At 29.6% G+C, this 24501-nt stretch overlaps 7 protein-coding genes across 11 annotated transcripts; 4 read left to right on the top strand and 3 right to left on the bottom strand.

The window, feature by feature from the left end:
• The first annotated feature begins 338 nt into the window (after window positions 1-338).
• LOC126855910 (uncharacterized) lies at window positions 339-1850 on the top strand. Its single transcript, XM_050603984.1, has 2 exons — window positions 339-477; window positions 573-1850. The coding sequence occupies exon 2, from the start codon at window positions 640-642 to the stop codon at window positions 1756-1758; it is 1119 nt and encodes a 372-aa protein (XP_050459941.1). The 5' UTR covers window positions 339-477; window positions 573-639; the 3' UTR covers window positions 1759-1850.
• A 620-nt stretch (window positions 1851-2470) lies between these two features.
• Window positions 2471-7936, bottom strand: LOC126855903 (oxysterol-binding protein-related protein 9). Of its 3 annotated transcripts, XM_050603972.1 has the most exons (14): window positions 7732-7935; window positions 7504-7652; window positions 7082-7297; window positions 6711-6935; window positions 6562-6637; window positions 6382-6471; window positions 6168-6285; window positions 5822-5928; window positions 4462-4491; window positions 4216-4378; window positions 3830-4104; window positions 3350-3744; window positions 2925-3149; window positions 2471-2846 (listed from the first exon to the last, which is right to left on the bottom strand). In XM_050603972.1, the coding sequence occupies exons 2-14, from the start codon at window positions 7609-7611 to the stop codon at window positions 2754-2756; spliced, it is 2121 nt and encodes a 706-aa protein (XP_050459929.1). In that variant the 5' UTR covers window positions 7612-7652; window positions 7732-7935; the 3' UTR covers window positions 2471-2753. The 3 variants fall into 3 exon arrangements, with proteins under 3 accessions (XP_050459929.1, XP_050459931.1, XP_050459928.1); XM_050603974.1 differs by having other exon boundaries at window positions 6382-6465; window positions 7504-7936; XM_050603971.1 differs by having other exon boundaries at window positions 7504-7935.
• Window positions 7937-7971: 35 nt separating this feature from the next.
• Window positions 7972-13754, top strand: LOC126855902 (WASH complex subunit 5). Its single transcript, XM_050603970.1, has 18 exons — window positions 7972-8042; window positions 8154-8367; window positions 8623-8725; window positions 8861-9052; window positions 9197-9411; window positions 9508-9874; window positions 10184-10459; window positions 10562-10787; window positions 10871-11106; window positions 11205-11456; window positions 11518-11700; window positions 11765-11881; window positions 12048-12220; window positions 12301-12563; window positions 12654-12831; window positions 12897-13117; window positions 13231-13384; window positions 13464-13754. The coding sequence occupies exons 2-18, from the start codon at window positions 8246-8248 to the stop codon at window positions 13615-13617; spliced, it is 3432 nt and encodes a 1143-aa protein (XP_050459927.1). The 5' UTR covers window positions 7972-8042; window positions 8154-8245; the 3' UTR covers window positions 13618-13754.
• A 1166-nt stretch (window positions 13755-14920) lies between these two features.
• LOC126855817 (allatotropin-like) lies at window positions 14921-16265 on the top strand. Its single transcript, XM_050603795.1, has 2 exons — window positions 14921-15579; window positions 15762-16265. The coding sequence occupies exons 1-2, from the start codon at window positions 15332-15334 to the stop codon at window positions 15913-15915; spliced, it is 402 nt and encodes a 133-aa protein (XP_050459752.1). The 5' UTR covers window positions 14921-15331; the 3' UTR covers window positions 15916-16265.
• Window positions 16266-17014: 749 nt separating this feature from the next.
• On the bottom strand, window positions 17015-20060 carry LOC126855806 (DET1 homolog). Of its 3 annotated transcripts, none has more exons than XM_050603767.1 (8): window positions 19805-20060; window positions 19293-19707; window positions 19039-19176; window positions 18819-18963; window positions 18456-18564; window positions 18155-18347; window positions 17775-18058; window positions 17015-17682 (listed from the first exon to the last, which is right to left on the bottom strand). In XM_050603767.1, the coding sequence occupies exons 2-8, from the start codon at window positions 19701-19703 to the stop codon at window positions 17292-17294; spliced, it is 1671 nt and encodes a 556-aa protein (XP_050459724.1). In that variant the 5' UTR covers window positions 19704-19707; window positions 19805-20060; the 3' UTR covers window positions 17015-17291. The 3 variants fall into 3 exon arrangements, with proteins under 3 accessions (XP_050459724.1, XP_050459725.1, XP_050459723.1); XM_050603768.1 differs by having other exon boundaries at window positions 19817-20060; XM_050603766.1 differs by having other exon boundaries at window positions 19293-20060.
• Window positions 20061-20502: 442 nt separating this feature from the next.
• On the top strand, window positions 20503-22707 carry LOC126855809 (zinc finger MYND domain-containing protein 10). Its single transcript, XM_050603779.1, has 8 exons — window positions 20503-20638; window positions 20722-20830; window positions 20988-21280; window positions 21494-21699; window positions 21799-21968; window positions 22030-22170; window positions 22263-22495; window positions 22573-22707. The coding sequence occupies exons 1-8, from the start codon at window positions 20541-20543 to the stop codon at window positions 22625-22627; spliced, it is 1305 nt and encodes a 434-aa protein (XP_050459736.1). The 5' UTR covers window positions 20503-20540; the 3' UTR covers window positions 22628-22707.
• A 137-nt stretch (window positions 22708-22844) lies between these two features.
• LOC126855816 (40S ribosomal protein S12) lies at window positions 22845-24324 on the bottom strand. The gene is made up of 4 exons (XM_050603794.1): window positions 24288-24324; window positions 23557-23691; window positions 23186-23390; window positions 22845-22952 (listed from the first exon to the last, which is right to left on the bottom strand). Exons 1-4 carry the CDS (start codon window positions 24302-24304, stop codon window positions 22884-22886), a joined length of 426 nt encoding a protein of 141 aa, XP_050459751.1. The 5' UTR covers window positions 24305-24324; the 3' UTR covers window positions 22845-22883.
• Between the last annotated feature and the right edge of the window lie 177 nt (window positions 24325-24501).

Here is a 24501-nt window from a genome sequence, read left to right as displayed (position 1 = left end):
AAATTGCTTCGTTTACTAATAATTTTGTCATTCTACAGACACGTTCAAGAGACACGTTTTTATTACGTGATGCAGCTACTAGCAATCGTCAAATGTATGATGTACGATACGGAAAAACACATCGACGTTGTGGTAAGGATGTAAAACGATCGCAAAAGATAAAGAAGAGAGGTTATACGAATCTTCGCGGGAACGCGAGAGTATAACGCCAGAAGTATGTCCGTGTTCGTGCTACATCTCAACCATCTACAGCCATGTATAAAAGTTGTGGATCAGAATACAGGACTTTATGCGATATATACGCATGTGCAATAAGATAAATGACCAATCAGAGCAAAGAAATCTTTGGCCAATTAAACGCTTCGAAACTTTTGTAACGTCAAACGAAACGCACTTTGAAACACTGATATATACTTTTTTTATTTGGTAACAAGCACGTGCTAGTATGCATTATACGACACATCGTATATGTAATCAGTAAGTATTTTTTACAAAACTATACACAATATATTTGAAATAATATTAAACGCGGATTTTAAAAGAGGAAATCTTATTTTGTATTGTATTTTTAGAATTACAATCGGGGAAAAATGCATTACTATTATATGATGACACGGTTACATCGATGAACGATAATCAATGGAGTTCATTACGTTAGAATTAAGACCACGATTGCAATCCTGCAATGCGTTTATTGCCGTACGAAAAGATCTCTGTTTAAAAAAAGTTCAAATTAAACTTCTGGAAAGTAATATAATATTAGTACTCGAAGACTGTTGCATAAATCTTTCGTTGCCATCTGTAAAAGTTATACCTACTTCTCTGTCCATGTTAAGTGTAATAAATAATTGGATTTGTTTTCGTTTACAAACGGCACCATTAGAATCTGTATTTGGATCATTCAGTACGGAAATTGTAACTGATACGAATACCTCAGTTCAATCAAATAATAGTTCACAGCCATTTTTAGACAATATCAAATTATTTAAAACATCAGAATGTATTATATTATGTACTTGTTGTAAAAATGTACTTTCAAAATCGATTAATTTTAAAAGGTTTTTATCTTTACCTAATCTAGAATACGATCCAGATGAGTGGTTCTGTTGTAAGCATAGTTCCAATGTTGTTACAGATATACAGTTAAAGGAATCTGACTATTTATATGGCTCTTGTTTCTCTGTGTTACACAAAACTATTTTTGAAAACAATGTACATATAGATAATAAAGCATTGATTTGTAATAAATGTTTATTGCATATAGGAACACCTCATGCATATAATTTATTCAAAATATGGAACTGTTGCGTGGATTATAAACCACAAAGTAGTGCACTGAATACCATGAATGCTACTGATCCACTTAATGATTTTCTAGTACTTATAAAAGAATCATTGGGAGAAATTTTAGGAGAAGAAATTATCTTGCAAACATCTGTTGGCAAGCAAATTCATTGTCTTTTGATAAGACCAATGGATTGTAAATTAACTTTAATTACAGAGCCTAATCATAAAGTAATAAATGACACTATTTCCTTACAACAGAAATGTGCAGCCAAAGTTTTATATAAATATGGAACAAGTAAAATTACTAATACTAATTATTCAAATATTAAATACCTTGAAGTAAGTTTATCTATAATAGAAGCTGGTTTAAATTATTTGTTATCATCGACAAAACGACTGCCTCATGTTTATAGAACTGTTGCTACAGACTATCTTGTTGGTTATATTGTATTACAAGACATTGTGAACTAAATACTATAGCTAAATAATTGTGTATTATAATTTTTATATATTATATATATTTTTGTACTTATTTTTATATATAATAAAGAAATATTTGCATATGTTTATACTATTTTTCGACATTGCATGTATCATAATTAATAATATACTAATATGCATAGGCAGAACATATTTTACAATATATTTTTACTTCTCATGATATTAGTAACTTATTTGATTAATAAAACTAAAATTTTTACTAAAATTTATGAAAAGAAATTTATACATTACAATAAAAATAAAATATTAGTTTTCATTAATGTTTTGGCACAAAAAAAAAAATATATATATATATAATAATTTATTTATTTTAGAAATCCATTATTGTAAAATATGTAGGCTTAAATATTGGAAATATGTATTTACCAATAAGAAATCCACAAGAGATTGCACAAAAATAATTCTATAATTCTAGAATATATTATATATGTCTAATGACTTCATAAACTGACTTTTGTATATAAGCATGCAATCTGTACAATACAATATACATAGATATTGTACATATAACTCCTTTTATAAGAAATTTAGTATCAATAAATGTTACATACATAAAAAATTTCACATATATATGAAATTGATATAATAAAGTTTGAAACATTTTATCTGTGAAATTATTATTTCGAGGATAAAGAAAAGGAAGAGATATAATTTTATACTATGTAAAAATTCATATCATTAATATTGTTGAAAAGATATGTTTATTATATATAAACTCAACTTAAAACATGACGCGAAAAATAAAACGGCGAATAATATCAGGTTGTCTCCTTTCTAATCAAACTAACTAAATGATTATTATGGTTAACAATATTCGATGAAATTATTCAGATGCGTGAAAGTATGTATTTTGAATTAAACTTATTTTATTATAGCTCTTATGGCCTCTTATTAGGTCATGATCTTTCTTCTACTATTGTGCTATATTTGCTGTGTCATGTAATATCATGTAATATCATCTTACATTATGTGATATTCATTTGATCATTAGAACTACATATTCTATCTACAAGAGGTTTTATGTACATCCAGCCACCGTCTTTGGTTTCCTTAAAAAGCTGTTCAATAAAAATTAGAAAATATGATCGATAATAATCATATGATAAACGAAAAGATCAAATAAAAATTGTCCTTACTTTCGTTTGCCACGCCATATTATTTTCCTTTCGAAATCTTGCTTCATCTCGTTGCTTTTGTTCAATTGCACATTTCGCCGCTGTAGCTTTATCCATATCGTTGATACGTAGGCCAACTGTTACATCGCGCCAAACTCTTCGTGATTCGCACTCTTCCTGTTCACATACTGTTTTAACCAATTTCCTTTCTGTATTAAGTTCTCTTACATCAAAGACTTCACAGCGCTGTAAAAAAGAAAAAAAGACAGATATTATAGCAGACAATTAATTTTTATGAATAATTATATTGTACACATTAGAATTCATTAATAATTTACAAATTTTCACAATAACTTATTACATAAAATATTGAAACACTCAAAGTATTATAGCATTTAATCTTTATTAATTAAACATGTTTAACTATTCATAATATTCCAACTTACACCATCCGACCACTTTGCTTCCATTGCTCCACTCCATTCTCCGTTTATAACAATGAATGGTTTTTTATCTCCTGCTTGAAATGCTTGACATGTAATCCGATTCCGTTTACCGCCATAAAAAGGTTTCGTTAAAAATTCTACTGTTGCATGGTAGCCAGTTTGTACACAATTTATTGTTACAGTTCCTCCTAATTCTATCCATGGTATAGTGAGGATAGATCTGCCATAACCATTAGGAAAGGTTAGAACATATTCCTCCCCATGTTCTAGTACATTTACCCAACCCTTTCCTACATTGTGTACCCCTATACTTAAACCCAAGAACTTGCTCTTTGTCCAAACATGAGCTCCAAAACTAATTTTTTTCCCAACATGCTCAGCATAAAATGCACTAACTGCAAACAATATAATAAATTAATGTTATTTTATATAAATCCATATAATTAAATAGATAAATTATTTGAATTAAAAAATATTTACCTGGTGGATGATGAGAAACCTGCTCAGCAATAAAAGCAAGTTGATTTTCTTTACACCATGGTACTGGACCATCTGATACAAGTTTAACGCTATTATCTGTAGCATTATCAGAAGAACTAATGTTTGGTATGTTCCAATGACATCGAAAAATTTCACCTAATATGGGATTATATGGTTTTTTAGCTACACCAGATTTACGTCCTGCATGAAAACTACACAAGTACCAACGAATTACTTGCATCATTCTTTCTCGAGGTGTAGGCATATCTGCAATGCTAAAGTAAGGAAAAAATCATTACTTTCAAAAGATTATAATAACAAAGATTTTAAAACAAATACAATAGTATATGTTGAATAATCTTATTAAATCAAATAGTTTACAGTACCTTACAAACTGATCAGGATGAGCAAAATAATCAGCGTACATCTCAAGGAGTGATCTGCGCTCTAGGATAAATGTTGGTAAGGCAACTTTTGTCAAATCCATACCAATCTTCACTTGGGACAGGAGATGAGTCACGACTGACCCATGACTCTCCATGGAATCCACTATGAATAATAGATATGTACAAAATAATTTTTTTATAATAGTTTACGTTTATATTATTTATACTTTACATATTATCACTTACTTTCTGTTTCGCTTTCTTCTTCGTAAAGAGCTGTAACAGACATGCATTCTCAATGTTTAAGTTAATAAATATTTACAAAGAAATATGGAGATCTTGGAAACACTGCCAATTTGAATTTGTAAATCTCTCTCATTGCGACTAACAATATTAAGATAGTTCTGAATAAACTTAACCTGACAACTTTTTAATGCACATATATCTATACTATATATAACTTACGACTTGAAGTTATGTCCAACATATTGTCTTGCAAGGATAGACCAACTAGTATCCATTCCTAAGCTCCTTATTCCGGAGGGTCAAAGAGTTTCTGATTAACGCGAAATATCCCGATGGATGTTTCGATTTAATAACAAATGACAGAATGCAAAGTTCTGTCGGAATTGTCTTTCCTTATTCATTGTCATGTCAATTAAATACATTTATACACTCTCTTTCTATTCTATTTATTTGTCACTTTAAAAGAGAGACATGAAGCGTTTGCAAGAGTGTCTGCTTATAGAACGCTAATATGTCAAAAGTAATATTCACGATTACCGAGAAATCAATAATGGTCGCGGTGGATAAAACAGATGATTAGACATATACTAAAACACGGCCTGCATTATCGACAATATGTACTTTACATTTTACATAAATGCTATATATACATATATCCCCTCTATCTCTTACGCTCAGTATAATTGCATTATTTATTAAAACAAACTATATGTATGTATTTACAACAGGCATGCAAGATATTCATTATACATATACCCTAGTCGCAAAACTCAACTTCCTTGTATCACATTGAAATCTTATAACACATGCAATAATCAATTTTCAATAAAATGTATATATACAGTACTAGAAAAAAGTAGAATATATTATACATAAATAAAATTAACATGTGTTGCAAAAATATATCCATAGTAATGCATTTCTATCAGATTTTTATTTTGATGATTTTTTAATCAATATGTCAAAGACATCCACAAGTATTAGATATCATTCTCTTTATCACATTCTAGCTTTGTAAGTCAAATATGTACAGGGTGAGTCCAAACGTTCCAGCCAGACTTTGATAGGCTAATAATATCTCGATATATATATATATATATATATATATATATATATATATATATATATATATATATATATATCAAGATATTATTTCTATATAAATTTGCAATTTTTCTGGTACAGATATCACAATTAAGAGATTGTATAATGTTGAATATAGTGCTAAATAAATTCGGTGTTACATTTCGTTCAAAAAATTATAATTTTCTATAATCAATAGTAATAAAGTATAAAAAAAAAATAAAATTAACAAATAATATGTAATAAAATTTATATCAAAATGGAAGTGTTGACTCACCATCGTAATCTACAGATCCATCGCCTTTGATAGGCGGTAGAGGCGGCTCTTTGCGTTTATCTCCCATAATGTTTTCCATGGGTGAATACAATCGATTACCTTGACATCTAATGAAAAGTATTTATATATTATTTTACCATGTAATAAAATATATCTATGCTTGCATATATAATTTTATCAAATATGCATTGATAAAAAGGCTTTTTATTAAAAAGATTACGATCAATATATTATGATAAGACTTGTATGTGCTATATATCATAAACAAAGAAAATTAACCTTATGTTCTATATATTTTTATGTAGAAGTATTTTTATTTATATTTGTTATAATCTATTATACTTACAGAGTAATGTGATTCTGAACAATCGGAGTTTGTATTTCGTCCGCGGCGTCAAAGTAATCGTCGTCCTCATCAGACGATGAATATGAGAATTGTGGTACTGGTAAGTCCCTGTCTACAACTGAAAACATAAAATAATACTTCAGCAACACACAATTAACAAGATAAAAAAAATTGTTTAAATTATGTCAGAATAAATGCTGCATACGACATTAACCATTTGGTAATATGGATATTCTTGGTTCTACACATTCAGAGCCTAATTCAATACCAGTTTGCACTGTCGCTTCTGGTGTTCCAGCTGCAACTAATATCAAATTTTAAAAATGCAATTCTTCATAGACAAACATATTTATAAAAAAAAAACATAATTAGAAATAAATATAAATATTTTTACCATGAGGAAGTTGAGATGAGACATGCATAGAATTTGATGGTCCTCTATATATCCCATTAACAGGTATTGCTGTGTTCTAAAAATATTAGTCAATCCATATATAAAATAATTACGACAAATAATAAATAATAAATTGATATAATAACTACCTTTGCAATTTGTAATTGGACAATAGTATGTTTAACAGAATTAAGCATAGCATTAGCCTGTGCCAAAATAGTAGAATACTTTTCTTGCTTTTCTTCATTTTCAGCTGCATTTTGTTTGTCTTCAATTAATTTAATTTGATCAATCAGAAGTTGAAGATAAACATCCGCCTCTGCTACTTTGCGATCAAAATCGTGTTTAGGAGGTGATTTTTTAGGATCCCATCTCTGCAACAATTAATTTTCTACATTGTACTCAGCTTTACAATATTATTTTATATAACAATCTTATTTCGTTATTTTTGTTATATTATAAAAAATATGATATATTATTATCAATTTAACAAGTTTTCTTTCCATCTACTTCTTCATACCGTATGGGAATGTCGAAGTATTGTATCTTCTAGTGCTCGAACCCAACGTTCTCTTTCTTCGCCGTTACGTGTTTGGAAATGAAATGTTTTTGGATCATCTTTGCAGGAAGTTGTTGTGATGGTAAATGTACTATCGTCTTCATCATCAATACCAATAATAGCACCTCTTAATCGTACGCAACCACGACGAGCTCCACGCATCATTTTCTCTTTGCTCTAAATGAAAAAAAAAGCCATTAAAGATATAATAAGAGTTACTCAGAAAACTTACTGAGATTTACTCAGAAAAAAAGATAGAGCAAGGTATTACATACATATTATAAAAAAAAGGAAGTAAGATATAATCTAGATTTAAAATTAATAACAAATAATCTATATTTAAATCTATATTTAATGCAACTATATTCTTGCAGATATTTTACCGTATAATATGATAGAAGACCAGCATTGTCATCCAAAACAAACCACCGATATTGCCATCCATTAACAACATTTGTCCACTTGCTGAGTGAGCCTTCCATCGTCGACATATTTATGTATCTGCTGCTCGTCAATCGGCTTTGGCGAAGTTCTACCGATTCTTACATATAATCTCACAATACATATCTCAAAGGAAAAATTATTTAGACTCGAATATAGTAGAATATTACCGCGTCATTCTAATTTCTGCAACAAATTGCATCTTTTACGATTTGAAGTTTAGCTCTTGTAACGCTAGTCCATAAATAGCAGAAATAAACAGAGCACGAAGTTCGATATGTATAAACACATGAATATAAACGGGATATATATTCAATCTAGTATTTTTGTCTTTTCTTCTAATAAAAGAAGTATGCAAACCAGTGCAAACTGGCCTGGCCAGAATCTCTTATATCTGGTATAACTTGGAAAAAAAATTTATATCGTGAGAGCTAAGAGCCTGAGACGCTCTCTCGACATGCTGCGGCTAAAATGAAAAGCTGTAAGTAATCCAATCTCGACGGACGATAACAATAGATTTTTCGAATATAAAACAAATAAGCTGATAGAGGTTTTGCCACAACCCAGTATACCTTTTCACCGTTTGTATTAGCTGTCCATTCCTGTCACCTGTCAGCTGTCAGTTCCTGTCAAGTTGACAAGTGTTTTGATGGAAAATAATTGTTGTTTAAAAAAAAAAAAAAAATGGGCGACTTTTTGCCAGCTAATAATGTTTGCGGACAAAATTTATTGCGACTGGTATCTCGTGGAAATGCTATCATAGCTGAATTAATGCGATTAAAAGATTACGTACCACCGGTCTTTAGGTTAGTTATTTATCACAAATAAATGATTTTCCATTTTATTAAATAATTAATTAATTAATTTTACACATTATATCAAGTCCATAATTAATTACATATTATTGATATCTGTTAATTTTATATCAACATTATTTTAGTTTTTTATATTATATATATTTGTGATATATATATATATATATATATATATATATATATATATATATATATATATTACATATATTTGCGATTATTACATTATTTTGTTATCACATGAATCAGCTTGGATTCGAAGCAATTAGTGCAAAAATATGGATCAATCATAATCGACTTTGCGTATTTCAAAGCAGCCAGTGTTTATGAGCAAAAAATAGAGGATGATCCGGTAAATACCAGTTCTTGTTACAATTTTTTTAAGATTATATTATATACATTGTTAGAGAAATATATATATATATATATATATATATATATATATATATATGAATATAATATTGATAAAATTATTTGATTTTTTTAGACGCTTCAAGAAACTGATGAGGAACTTCGAAATAATTTTTCAGACATACTTACAAGATTTTACTTAGCTTTTGAGAGTATACACAAGTATGTTACAGATCTGAATTTTTATATTGATGAGTTAGGGGATGGAATTTATATACACCAATCGATAGAATCTATTATGTTCAATGAGGAAGGAAAACAATTAATGGTATAGTTTCTTTCTTTTTTTTTTGTTTTTATGAATGCTCGGTAATTTTTACTTGGCAGAAAAATAGATTTGTGTAAATTGTAATTTTAATATATCAAATATGTATATGCACATTATAAAATAAGATTATATATCTTTGTATAGTGTGAGGCTGTATATTTATATGGTGTCATGCTGCTGCTGGTTGATTACCATTTTGAAGGTCGAGTACGTGAAAGATTGCTTGTATCTTACCATCGATACAATGCACAGCGATCTTCTTCGACAAGAGTAGACGACGTTTGTATGCTGCTTCGCTCGACAGGGTACATGAGGACATTGTCTAAAAGACCAGCTAATTATCCTGAGGAATATTTCAAGTATGTGATATATGTGATATATAAATATAAAAAGAGCAGCCTTGAAACAGCAAATATCTTTTTAGATTACAATTGAATATATATGTATTTTTTCAGGAGAGTACCTTTGCGAGACTTTTTGATAGATCTTGTTATTGGCCGACTGCGTTCGGACGAAATTTATAATCAGACTCTTGCTTTTCCACATCCAGAACATCGTAGTACTGCTGTAGCTGCACAAGCATCAATGCTAGTCATAATTTTATCATTTAAACCAACTATACTTCATATGCAAACTGCCATTATGAGAGAGATAGTGGACAGATTTTTTCCTGACAATTGGGTAATTAGCATTTATATGGGAACAGTAATTAATTTATGTGATTGGTGGTCTTCATATAAAGCTGCAAGGACAGCATTGAATAATACACTTGAGAATTCAAATGTGAAGGGAATTGCACAAAAATATGGAATGAAAATGGAAGTAAGTAAAAGTTTCACAAGCTTATAACTGAGTACATATTTTAAAATAAATATATGTGTGTATAATATATCTCACACAAGTAATGTGTGAAAAATTTTAAAAAGATACGAAAATTTGACAACTTTTTTTTTGTAGTTATAATTAATGATATTACTATTTTTTTATCAATTTTTATATTGTAATGGAAATTGTTGCACTATTTTTATATATACCGAAAAATTTTACACAATATTCTTGAATTATGAAAGAATAGATTTGCATTCTCTTTTAGAGTTTTTTCTTATTTGCTTCATAGAAAAAATATTCCAGAAACTGTTACAAGAAACTGAAGAAGTACAATTGGCAGGCATGCTGGATGAAAATGCAACAGGTTCTTTAGTTAAATTAGTAAGGGAATGTAATGTTACATTGCATTGGATTCTTCTGCACACAGCTACACCAACTATAGCGTTAGAAGATTCGAAACGATCACGTACTCTGCGTCAGTTGGTGACAACTGAGAGTAAATATACCACAGCAAAATGCCTTCGGTTATTATTGAGCACTGCCCAAATTGAACAGGATGTTAAACAGATGTACAAAGATGTATGTTTAAAATTATTTCTTATCTGGTTATTTTAATCTATGTGTTGATACAAATTAAGAAATAAATTATATATATAATAAAATTTTTTTATTTTATGTTAGTTATTACTTGGAAAAGAAGCCAAGTGGCTAAAAGATAAAGGAATATGCATTGAACGTATAACTGATCTTGTACAAATTTTTGGAGGTATTAAACCTTTAGATGGTATTGATAAAAATCAAAATCTTTATATATGGTTTATGGAAATAAATAAACATATTGATTCATTAAAACAAGAAGATGGGAGAAAGATAGTACAATTATTGCAAGCATTAGAACAAGTTCAAGGTAAAGAAACTTAAATTGACAGATATCTGTTCTATATAAAATAAGTCTATACAAATGTGTGTAATATGCATTTATGTTTTCAGAATTTCATCAATTAGAAAATAATCTACATATTTCGCAATATTTGGGCGACACACGCGAGACTTTACGGAATATGTTGCGCATGGGCAGTATATCTGAAGATATCATGATAAGTTTAAATATTGTAACAGATTGTTGCTATGCATGGAATATCATGGAATCCTTTATCGATGTAATGCAAGAGAGTATAAAGGAAAATCCACCAACTGTCATTAAACTAAAAGCTCTCTTCCTAAAAGTAAATATATACAAAATTAAAAATTATACGAAAAAACATATACTTATTATTATACACATACAAATTTATACTATATATTTATTTAATATTATTTTTAGATGGCATCAGCATTGGAAACTCCATTGCTCAGAGTAAACCAAGCACGAAGCGCAGATTTATCTTCGGTGTCTCAATATTATAGCCGAGAACTCGAAAGATTTGCTAGACGTGTTTTGCAAATTATACCTGAAACTGTGTTTGGCTTGTTAGCAGAGATAGTACATCTTGAAACAAATACATTTAAAGAAATTCCGACTAAATTACCTAAAGATAAGCTCAAAGATTATGCACAATTGGCTGAGAGAATACAGGTATATTTGATTAATGAGAGTTTCTTTAATTTAGAAACTAATATATATATACTTTTCGTAGATGGCGAAATTAACATATGCCGTGTCAGTTTTTACAAATGGCGTTTTGTCACTGAGAAGTGTTTCTTTGGGAGTTTTGAGGGTTGATTCACATCGTCTCTTAGAAGATGGTATACGTCAAGAACTTGTTAAAAAGGTCACTTTAGCTTTACACAATGGTCTCAATTTTGATCAGAAATCTAAGGTAAATTTTTATAAGTAAAAAATTTTAAATTACAACATATATATCTGCTAAATATCTTTTTTAGACATCTCTTCTACAAAAATTATATAATTTGTCTTCGATTATGGACGGGTACAGAAAATCTTTTCAATATATTCAGGATTATATTAACATAAATAGTTTGAAAATATGGCATGAAGAAGTAAGAGGATTATATAATTTTAATATATAATTATAATATAATTTTAATTAATTAACAACTTGTACACACAAAAAGTTTTTACACATCCATACACACACATAACATACATACACATAATTTTTTTTATTTTAAATACATATATATATATATATAATAAAAATCTTAGATCACATATATCATAAATAATGCGGTCGAAGAAGAACGTAGAGACTTGTCCTCGGTACTAGGAAAATCATGGAGACAATTTCAAGAAGATAAACACGCATTTTTAACGGATAATAATTCCTTGACATTCATGGGTAGACTCGCTAGAGAAATTATCCGTATTACCGAGCCCCGGTATAATGTTATATTTATTTAGATTTCATTTTTATATTAAATAATCGTTGCGCCTTTCTAATCCGTTAAAAATTTTTTAGAACCACTGTTTATATAGAACATTCTCTAGCATGGTATGATATTAAAACACAAATTGAAGTCTTAAATTACAAAGTCTTCTCTGTGATATTAGAAACGATAGGTACGCCAGGATTATCGGGATTGGATAAACTTATCTCTTTCTTTATTGTCGTGGAATTAGAAGGTTTAATTCATTATATAGAAAAGAATATACGGAACAAAACGTGGATGTCTTTGTTGGAGGATTGTGAAGCTATTCTAAGTTCTTTAGACAGTGTCAAAGGTAAAAATTCAAGATATATGAGAAAAATAATGAAAAATAACATATATTATAAATTTTAATTAATATTGAATTTAATTATATATACTTTAGGTAACGTTACAAAACTTCATAATACTGTAAGCAATAATAAATTATGGTTACTGGCTCTTGAATGGACATTGAAAATCGGTCACTATCAATTGCTCAGGAAAAAAATAGCATATGAGTTAAACACTGCTTGCAAATTTGAAGCAAAACACATGGAAGCGGCACTTCAAACATTAAATACGTATGTAAAAAAGATTAAGAATTAATTCAAAATTTTCCTTCTCTTCTCATACTCGTTCGTTACAGAGCTATCTTGTGCGAGATAGTGAGAAAAGATAACAATAATGAAACTGAACCAGAGAAAAGCGAATTGCTTCATGAACTCAGTGTGAGATTGGATTGGGCTGGCATTAGTGATCCACATAATAAAGTTTATATCAAACCACCAAAGATAGATAATATAGCTCTTATTGTCTTTCTATTCACAGCATCGCAATTGAATAAATTATATTACTGCAAAAATACAGGTAATTATCATTTTTTGATATATATTAATACAAAAATATATTGTACATATTTTATTAGATGTTCTGTAATTATGTCATAATTAAAAATTTTATATAAATTTTATTTATTGCAGCAAGTCTTTTAAGTAAGAAATATCAAGATCCCGTTGACGCTGTGATATTTGCAATAGGGATACAAACGATCCTTCGTCAATTTCACGTTTCCGTGATAAATCGTTATGTAAAATATCTTTGTATGTATATCCTGTCATTTGTCACCATGGAAAGGTGAGAATAATTTTGTCAATCTTAATGACATGGATGTGATAATACAATATCATTATTAATGAAAATGCTTTATTTTTAGTACAAAAGCAGGAAGTGATACAGAAACTGAAGGAATTACCAATATCCATTTTTTGGAGCTTTTTGTGAAATATTCTGGCATTCGACGTTCTCTCATTCTTAAAGAGATACCTACCGTCGTGTTAGATCACTCTCTAATTAAAATGACAAAATGATGCAACTGATCTGAAAAATATAAGATAATATTATGTATTGTGTAAAAATTTATCTCTCGTACTATTATATTCTTATATTACATAAACTTACATATTTCGTGTAAATAAAAAAAAAATAAATAAAATGTATAGCATGATTTTTTTTATTATTTTATTTTATTTTTTATATTTTTCGATAATTCTATTAATTTGTAAATTAAAAGTCCTAATTTGAACACTCAGAAAATTGCGCGTGCTTAATTTAATTGTAATGTCTACTCTATTTTAATTTATCATCGGTCAGATCTAATGCACGCATTTGAAGAAATGTGCAGAGCTTACAATGTAAATTAGATAAAAGCGTAGGCGTGGCATGTGTCATTATTACGAAATGCGTCTCTTAGGGGAAATATCGCCCACCGATATACTGCGGAGAAATTTCGCATACGCATCGGCGGCTAGACGACGATGTACGGCGGCGACAGCGGCGATGGCGGTTTCGGCGTCTCTTTATATCTCCCATTGAAGATTGCATACGCTTCTAAATGCCCTTTTGCATTCTAAAAGCTATCTGCGTGTCCGCAATTACAGCTATCTCATCAACAGAAATTTCAATGCGACGATAAAATATCGATCGATCAGGAACGAGCTTTAAGAAATTAACGGAAAATACGATCAGCGGCGACGGCGGCAACGACGGCGATGACGGCGTCGCCGGCGGTCGCGACGCCGATGTCGGCGGCTTCGTACAAAACGACGTGGAATAGTTTCCGAGCCCAGTTCTCAACTCACGTGCATACGCGAATCAAGTCGACATATTATTCTTGCAAAAAAATCTCTGAAATCTCTGATCTCGATCTCTGGTCAGCGTGCATCGCGAAAATTCCTCTCGATCATTATACTTGAAAAAGAAAAAAAAATATAATACAGATAAGATTAGAACCATTAGTTTTTAGACTTCATTTTTACGTGGGTTATACATATGTCGCATAATATATTTTTACATTTTAAATCTATTAGTAAAGTAATTGAATTTCTTTTGAAGAGCAATGTCTCAAATCGATTTAAATAATTATTTTAAAAATTATATTATAAAACAAATTACGTTATCAGTAAAATATATTTTGTATAAAAATCTCTAAAAAATTTCTTAACGATCCAAAATTATTACAAAATATATATATATATATATATATATATATATATATATATAAATTATTATTATTAATTATTATTTATAATTATTATTATCATTAATTATTATATTAATATTATTATATATATTTATTATCAATAATTTAATTTCTAGTGCTTCTTTTAAGGTAATATTGAAAGCGAAAATAGAATGAAGTTATCGCGCTTCGCTTCTGGTACTAATATAAATTAAAGATTTCTTTAGAGTTTATAAATGTATATAATTAATGAGAAAATATTAATAATGAATTTTTGTTTCATATTGCACGTAAGTATAAATTATAATTAAGACATAATTATCGGTGCAACACCATTATATGATCGATATAAATGCTTCAATGTCTCGTGAAATCTCGTAAGAAGTTTATATTGTATATGTGAGCCATATGTATCGCTCAATCAATTATAAATATCAACGATGATATATGCAAGCTTCCGATCAGAAGAAAATAATCCTTAAGCAATATGCGTAATTATATTGTCGCACGGTGAGCATTTTCATTATTGCGTCCGATGAATCTTTTTTTTTCGTCAGGAAATCATGCGAGTGTTATTAGCGGTTGCGTTGCTTTTCGTGGCGGGATCCTTCATCGTAGCGGCATCGAAGGGACGCGATTATCCCCGTTTCTTCAAGCAACGGACGAAGTTGAGAGAGATCCGCGGCTTTAAGCCGGAATATATTTCCACAGCGATCGGGTTCGGGAAAAGAGAAGATTCGATCGAGAGGACTTCGGATCTTCGTGGGCGCGAGAGAATTCTATTGTCGCTTCTGAGAAACTTTCCGCGTGGGTGAGTATGCTTCAGGCTCTGTAAGTAAAACGGTAGACAAAACTTACAATGTGAGATCTCGATAAATTTTTTTTTCCATTTGTTAGAAATATCCACGATAGAAATAATTTCATAACTTTTTATGCGAAAATTATACAAAACCTACAATTTTTAAGTCTGCTTTTAAAATATCTTGATTATAGTGTGTCCGCGGAAGTGCTATTTCAAATGATGCAAACAAATCCTGCATTGGCCGACAAATTGATGATGCAAAACAACCGAGATAACCGAGATGACCGAGACGAAGAGTCGATAATGGATCATTCGAAGCCTGATAGAATATTCGCGCTAATTTAATCCTTTGTCTTCGGAAATGTATTCGGAAAAGTTTTAGAGAGAAACACTCATTCTCCCGTATTAGATAAAGCGTTTTATTTGATATCTTGCAAAAGGTTCTGATTTATTTTTTTTCGTATATGCAGGTAGTACTATGTAGATGCTCTATTTCTTTCCGTATATAATCTTTTTTCTCGACAAAAATTTTCACGATGTCAAGAAGCGGCAAACAAAAGATGCATTTTTTCACCCGCAGCAACATACAATCGAATTAACTTTGTCGTAAAACAATATTTGCATTATATGTATATATATCGAGAAATGTATGTAATTATTTTTCTGTTTATAAGAATATATAAAATTAAAGAGAACTATACACAGAAATGAAAATAGATGGGAAATAAATATATACTCTTCCTTATTTGCAAATTATTCTTAGCGTTTTGCTCTTCTTCACTCTATGTTTAAAGATAATTGTTCTTTTAAGTGCATCATGAATTATTATCTCCCTCTGTAATTTATTCGTCATATACTTACATTAATTTGTATAAAGTTTATCATTTGAATTTTTTATCTGTATACTCTCTAAATGAAGCGGACTGCGCATGTGCCGCAAAATTAAAAATCTCGAAGAGATATTCTGATCGCGCTGTCCACTACTTACTTTTTTCAATTTTTATTTTTTGGAGGAAGAATAATCATGCAAGATATCCTTTGGGAAAATATAAAGAAAGGAATTTTAAAATATATTCTGTAATATACTTGTCATATTGAATATGACAAGAGTTGTGCGAATTTTATCAAAAGGATAATTCAGCCAATTGGAAATTTGTATCTTCAATTTTTGGATAATCTCTTTCGCTTAAAGTTTGTTTTTCTTTTTTGCAAATAATTTAAAGTATTGTATCTCCCATTAAAGTTTTTTAGAATGTTTTTATTTTTTTTATATATTTAACTTGAAAATATATTAAACAATATCATTAATAATAGATTTTTTTCATTGCAATTTCTGTATGTCTCTCTCTTTTTTTAAAGAAGTAATATTTCTATTCCTTTTTAGGGAAAATAGTATGGTTCCATACGGTTATAGAAATAACATAATACATCACATAATACATCATATTTTATAGTTTCAAATTCTCGATTTCCAATTGTATTAAAAGTATATTAAATCATACGTTGCATTATACAACTTACATTTGCTAGCAGTAAATAACGAAGTCTTTGAATCCAATACAACTTTTCGATCACTTTGTGATCATATTTTTATTTGAAATATAAGATCCGTTTTGTACTTTAGCAATAGCAATCTTTCCCTTTCTCTTTCTCTCTCAAATTTTAGAGAAATTCCATTGACATTACATCAAGATATATATATGTCAAAGAAAAAAAATGCTTCAAACGTGCCTAACGTGAAAACTGACGATATATTCTGCATTGGTACGTTGGACCGAAATTGCGAACGGATCTGTCGGATGGAATGTGAATGCGACCAATCGTCTTGCAGCTGTTGGTGTTGTTCGTCCCAACATACCGGCGTACATTCTAAATTTTAAGAGACCCGAATCGCGTGCATAAAAGCGTATCGGATGTTCTCCACATGCTTTAGGGCGTTCCATCATTGACACCCATTTATCGTCGTAGCAAAACAATGATAAGTCGAGGTACGGAGAACTGGAATAGGACTGAGCGCATATTGGTAATTGAGCGAGTAATCTTTTTGTGGCTTCGGTAATGCCACCGTATCTAGCGCTTATTATCGTTTGTTTGAATCTTTGCTGTAACAATCTGAAAAACAAAAACATAGATATTGTTTAAACAATCATATGTATGTATGCATGCATGCTATATTAATACATAGGATGTTCAAGATGTTATACCTGGCATATATGTTATTAGATGGCGAACACATATATTGACAATCCGTGCTCATTCTAGCATTTCTAAAAAAATCGCTAAAGTTTTCAAATAAGGTTAATAATTGAGTCGATGCATTGTCATACGCCGCCAAAATCTTTGCTGTAACCATATTATAAACCACCAACAATGCAGGCTGTGCATTTGGTTCGTTTGCTTGCAAGGTCGCTACCTCTTCGCTCGCATATCTCACTAAGATATGATTTGTATCCAACAACTGCATTTTCCACATACGTAGTGAATTTAACTGAAATATTTTAATTTCAGTTAATTGCTTGATAATTATATACCCATTAGCAATGAAATATTTTTAAATAATATCTAAAACACTTTTGAATAATACTTGGTCAAAATATTGATAAAATCTTCTCAATTCATATGGATCCTTTGTTGCATTGCTTATATATTTCGCTCGTTTGTACAAATATACTAATAACCTATGCTTAAGACTATTTATTGCAATGTCTTTAAATGGTCTGCAATTGATTCCAGGAAAAGCGCTCGTAACTAAATATGCATCATCTTCCATACAAAACCTAATACAAATCATTTATGTTTTCTGAACAACACCATTTATATCTATATTCATATTATTTACATTACAGATTACATATAATATATTGACTAATATTTATATTTAATACCTTCCTATTGTTCTGACATTTATAAACATGCCATCCAAAATTTGAAAGATATGTATAGTTTGATGCTGTACCGATAAAACTGCTAATATATCTTTGTATAAATAAAGACCTATGTATAAAAAAAATAAGATTTATTCTAAGAGAATCTTTGATATAATCTCAATCATGTAATTAATATTTGTTAAAATATTCTTAATTTGCTTAAAAAAACAGTTAATATTAAAAATGTTATCGCAACAAAACAGAAACTTGGTTTTCTTTGCATTCTTTTAGTAAAAGAAACATTCAATGATTTGTCCAACTTGGTCAGAAAATAGCAGCATGACAATTGCAATAATCGGTCAAATATTATTGATACAATACCTTGATTATGCGATAAATAAATTTTGTCAACTTTAAAATGTCTAGTATCACATAACTTTCCACCACGTAAATCGACAAGGTGCAAGCTATAATCTTCAAGCGGAGATCGAGGATTCGGAGTCAATGCCTCATTATTGGAGTAAATCTTGAAGGAATAAAATTTATATCGTTCTTTTATTATAATTTTCGTTATTGAAAAGTACTATTTTTTTATGATTACCTGATAAAAGTGTGGCCTCAATTCTTCAGGAATATGAGCGGCTGAACCCACAATTACATAACGCGCGTCGTCTGTGAAAAGACTGCATTCTCTGTTCAATTGCTCGTTGCTTTGTACTACATTTATAATCCATTTTACCTACAAAATGCTTATGCTGGTACACCAATTTCAGCGGTTCTTTCTTTTTTTTTTTCTTAATCTTTATAATCTGCAAATATAGGCGTATACACCAAGGTCGATTAGCTTGCGAGTACCTTGAAAAATCGCGCGAAGATATTACTTCGTATGTGAAAGCTACAGTCGTCGTTCTTGTTGCCGATATATTCGCCTTCGCAATCAGCCAACAAGTCTGCGGCCGCCGAAGCCCCACAATATTGATATACCTCGATAGATGTTTGATCCGCGCTAAATGCCACTAAGTACTTTCCATCCGGGCTGAACTTACGGAGGAAACACGGCGGCTTCTCCACGTTCATCACGGTAAAGTTGGGAAAAACATTTTGATAGAATTGCCTAGCGCTATGTACGTGCGTGCCTGGGAAAGGGCAGCCCATCGTTTCCCTCTGTCTCAGACGAACGACTACATTCTGCGGGCCGATTTTACGAGGTTTGATAGGACACGGATCTGTCACGAAGCTAACCCTGTTTTCCTTCATCTTCGCCATCCCGCTATAAATTTATTACGTGATAACGCACGAGAACGGCATCCATCGTAATCATGCAAAATTTTGTTATTGCCGCACTATTTTTATCCCATGCATATTACCTTGGTTAATACCGTTAATATCGTTATCTCATCGCGATATCCTTCGCCAGTTCTCGTCATGTATAAAAATCTTTTTGTATTTTGTTTTTTTTCCCTTTTGATGGCAAAATACTCCAAACTTTATTAAGTTATACAGTACATTTATAAATTTTATTATACTCTATTTCTTTTAAAAGTTTGAACACACATAGGTTATAACAATGGTTAAAACAGGTTAGGTCAACGTGCATTCTAATGCATTGAGTCTTCAATTAGTAGATACGAACTCCGCTAAGCGGGTTCGAATCTTGACTAAGTGGGTTTGAATCTTCGCTAACAAGTAGAATTTAAATTTTCACTGAAAATGGATTCCGTGCGTCTTTATCATTTTAAATAAAATTTAAACCTCTGCTTAGCACAAATTTAAGTTTTAATTCAAAATTAATGATACAATTCTTTATATTATAACTACAAATTGTAAATAAAGTGATAATAAATAACGAAAAATAATAAAATTGCAAATTATATAGATACGAAATATATACATATTTCGTATCTATATAATTTTTTATAAATCTAGAGATTTATATTTTTTTCTAATCTCTATATTTATTTAAATAGTAAGTGTGAATAGCGTGTATTTATCGATCAAACATATAATATATATTTGTCGTCAGGGATACCGTATATTTTAGATTTTATTTTGTCAGTAAATAGCGATATCATAATCGGAACGTTAAAGAGAATCTTCGAGAGTATGGCAGATCATATGGAATATATAGTATCGCCATGGGAAATCGAGGCTTATGTGCAAAGTTTGAACGTTTCGACTCTCGACGATGTCGGTACAAAAAGGTATAACATTTTATATCTTTTATCATTTATATTTAATACTACGTGTTTAGAAATCGATATAAAGATGCAAGATCATATTTCAGCTGGTTGGATTTCCATAAGAGACTGACATTATTAAACCAGCAAAGTGTACTCGAGATAAAAGGATTGCGCGAAGAGAGCGTTATGGAATGGTTTATTTCCTTAAAGAAAGTAAATTATTACAAGGAATTGTTCTCTCGTAGACTACAAATGAGTAAAATGACATTATACATGCAACAAAAAACGGCATAAATATATAAATTAGACTTTGGAAATTTTTATTTTAAAATGACAATTAATATAAACCATAAAAATTTCTTCATTTTAGGTTCCTGTTCTTATATGCGAAGCAATACAAATCGATATATGGAAACATAAAACGTTCCCGCTTTTAATTGATCTCAATGGCGAGCCGCCAAACACGTTTATGATGTTCAGCGTACTTTATCATGAAGTCGTCGTAATTTCGTTATTGGAAAATATATTATTTCATTGCGAAAGCGCGCAAACGATAGATAATATGGTGATCGATCTTATCGATTATGCCGTCGAGCACGTAACATTACTTTTCGATGAAAAAACAGTCGAGATTTACGAAAGATTCGAAATCAAAGATCCCAAGTAAAATATCAATGTCAATATCAATATATATATATATATATATATATATATATATATATATATATATATATATATATATATATATATTACATTAAGATACATATTTTAATTGGATGTATAAAACAAAGAACAATCCTGTTAATTAAAACACTTTTTATTAGCTATAAATGTGGCATTCTCTTATTAATCGCAAATATTTTTTTTTATCGATAGCTCTTGTCTTGAAGAGATATTGGAGAAACTGAAGGTATTTGAATTTGACATTGGGATGCGATGTATCTCCATCCTTTACTATCTAATAGAATTTTCGGATAGCTTACCCCTTTGCGCTATTTCGCGTATGCTAGCTACGCACGATATTCCTTACTTATTTGCGCAATTAATAGAAACTCAACCATGGAAAAAGCAAGATGAAGATGGTAATAATGTCTTTTCTGTTTCTGTGAGATTGCAATGTGTTAGAAAGGACGATAAAAATATTTCAAAAACTATTTTAAATATCATTAATCTTTGTACAGGTGAAACGTTAATGTATGATGCTAGCTGGAGGAAAGTTAAGGCAGATGAAGTGGGAAAAATTAATAAGAGAGAAGGCCAAGTATGGTTTGGTCTGAGAGAATTACTTCTAAATCCCAAATGTTCTCCATATTATGATATTACAGAGCACAGGTTGTCCCAGCTATCTAAGGTATTAATTATTATCAATTTATTACCATTATAATATGCAATTTTAAATATTTAAATTCCAGTTGCAGAAATATTTACATGAAGATATATTAGATCAAATTGCTCCTCTGATAGAACTTAAGAGATGGTTATCTTACTTAAATATAACAGCAATGCCATCTTCTAGCACAAGTTGCGCGGTTCACATAGAAGTAATACCACAGGTATAACGTTATTCTCTACATCTTTTATCTTTTTGTTTCGCTTGTTAGTGAAATATATCACACAAAGAATTACAAATGTATTAAATATATAGATAAAATCATCTATTTTGGAAAAATATCATAAAAAATGGAAAAAGTTGGCTAAACATCAGTCTAAATATCTATTTACAACGGATAAAAATTATATTAAAGATGCTGCACAAATTTTAAGTGATGGCTACGATTTGGAGAAATTAGATCGCATAGAACCAAAAAAATGTTCATTATGTCAAGAAATATCTAAACAACAATGCTCTAAATGTAAAAAAGTCTGGTATTGTAGCAGGTATGTAAAAGAAATATTTTGATATAGTTTCCTAAAACATGTATTCAGAAATGACATAGCACCAATAATTTTTGCAGACAATGTCAAGTGAAAGATTGGGAAGAACATAAGAAGATTTGTAACAAAAGCTAAACACAATAATCAGATTCTTGATAGATTAAGAATTTATCTATATAACATATTGTATACTTTATACAATGTATATGTATATGTATTATATACTTTTTTTTTTAATGAATTTGACAACTTTTTGCACATTTGAAAACTCGTTAAAAATTGTAGCTTCTGTATCTGCAATTGCATATATCTTGAAGAATTTATTAAGATTACGAGATATTAAAATATCATATTTGTATTAATTTATGTCAAATATTTTATTAAAAAATGTTTAATGTACAGCGCTTTGTTTAAGGTATTCCATTAGAACATCCTTGGCAGGTGTATCTTCCCCAAAATCCTGAAAGCAATGTTTATATATAATAAAATTAAATATAATATAATAAAAAAATAATATAATATAAAGATATATCAGTAATAAATAAGGCATAAGCACAGCATGGTCTGTTAATTATACGGGTTCTGCTCAGTAGAGGGAGCCAAACATATCATCATATATATTTTTCATGATCTTAAATGTTACGATTATAATACTATTTCTAAAGAAAAAAATTTAACGTTCTTATAACTTACCTTTATGACGACACATGAGCAGCCAACTACTTTACGTGCTTTGCCTGCGCTGTCAATTTTACATAAGCCAGCCCATTCTCCTAACTTTTTGTTATTATCTACCTTTATTAGTGGAATTTGATGCTCATTACATAATGCTTGAACTAATTTCTTGTACATTGGTTCGTCACAATTGTCTGCCAAAATGCAAAGCATGGCTTGTCTTCTGCAATATAAAGGATTTATTAATAAATATTATGGTATTTAATATTACTTATTGTGTAATATATATTTATGCATTATCAAAAAAGCATTATAAGTATATTGATAAATTAAATTTGTCTTAAAGAAAAAAATTTATTAAAAGTAATTTTTATATTTCTATATCTTACTTGTCTAAAGCTTTGGCAGCTTCATGAAGACCATGTACAACACCATCATGAATGAGGGAGTTTTTCAAAACTTCTTGTAATGCAGTATTAACATCCATACTGCCGCCCGCTGCCATCGCAGATGGCACATCATCACTATAAAACATAATAGTCTCATTAAACATAAATAAGCAGAAATATTATTTAATGGTTGATATATCTGTATATCATTGATATATTATTTTTATATATCGATTGTCAAACTACATATATTCTCTTATAATTATATATCTTTTAAAAATATAGAAAATTTTTATAAAAATAGTTTAAATAGCAAAAATTATTTTAATTATCTTTCTTTTGCAAAAAATTTTCGACATTAAATATATCAGTAATAAAATTTTGTTTAAATTACAAAATTTAACTTCAAATGATCAAAGAATCAATTTGATTAATTCTATTTAGATTATTAAAATTTAATAAACAAATATTTTTACATTGGATAATTAATAAAAACTATAAATTTATTGGAAACTCTTGTTTCTATTTCAGTTTAACCTATATCTATCGTCAATATCTATCATCGTTTGTGTTATCTATATTTACTACTTGCTGAATTTCTTCTTATATCAAACGCTTCTCACAAGTTTATATACTTCCATCCGTGAATTTATTAATTTGTTAAAGTTAATCGTAATACAACAAAGAATAAATATAAAAGTAGTATTGAAAATCTTCTAAAATACACTTACTTTTCTACGTCAGACATGTTTTAAGGAAGCCGAGAACCTAGAAATAATTATAGAATATTATTATTTTTGCCACTAAGATCACATTTTAATGTCTTTGGAGATAATTTTTAAAACGATTTCGTCATAATAAATGGATTTTAATCGCAATAGTATTCAGCGTGGCTTCATTTACCTTTGCCAAGGAACAGAAGAGAAATTGCATGCGCTAACTTTG

Source organism: Cataglyphis hispanica, chromosome 17 (assembly GCF_021464435.1).
Source record: "Cataglyphis hispanica isolate Lineage 1 chromosome 17, ULB_Chis1_1.0, whole genome shotgun sequence".
Lineage (NCBI taxonomy): Eukaryota > Metazoa > Arthropoda > Insecta > Hymenoptera > Formicidae > Cataglyphis > Cataglyphis hispanica.
Note: the sequence above shows the minus strand (reverse complement) of the source record. Positions and strands in the feature narration are given on the sequence as shown.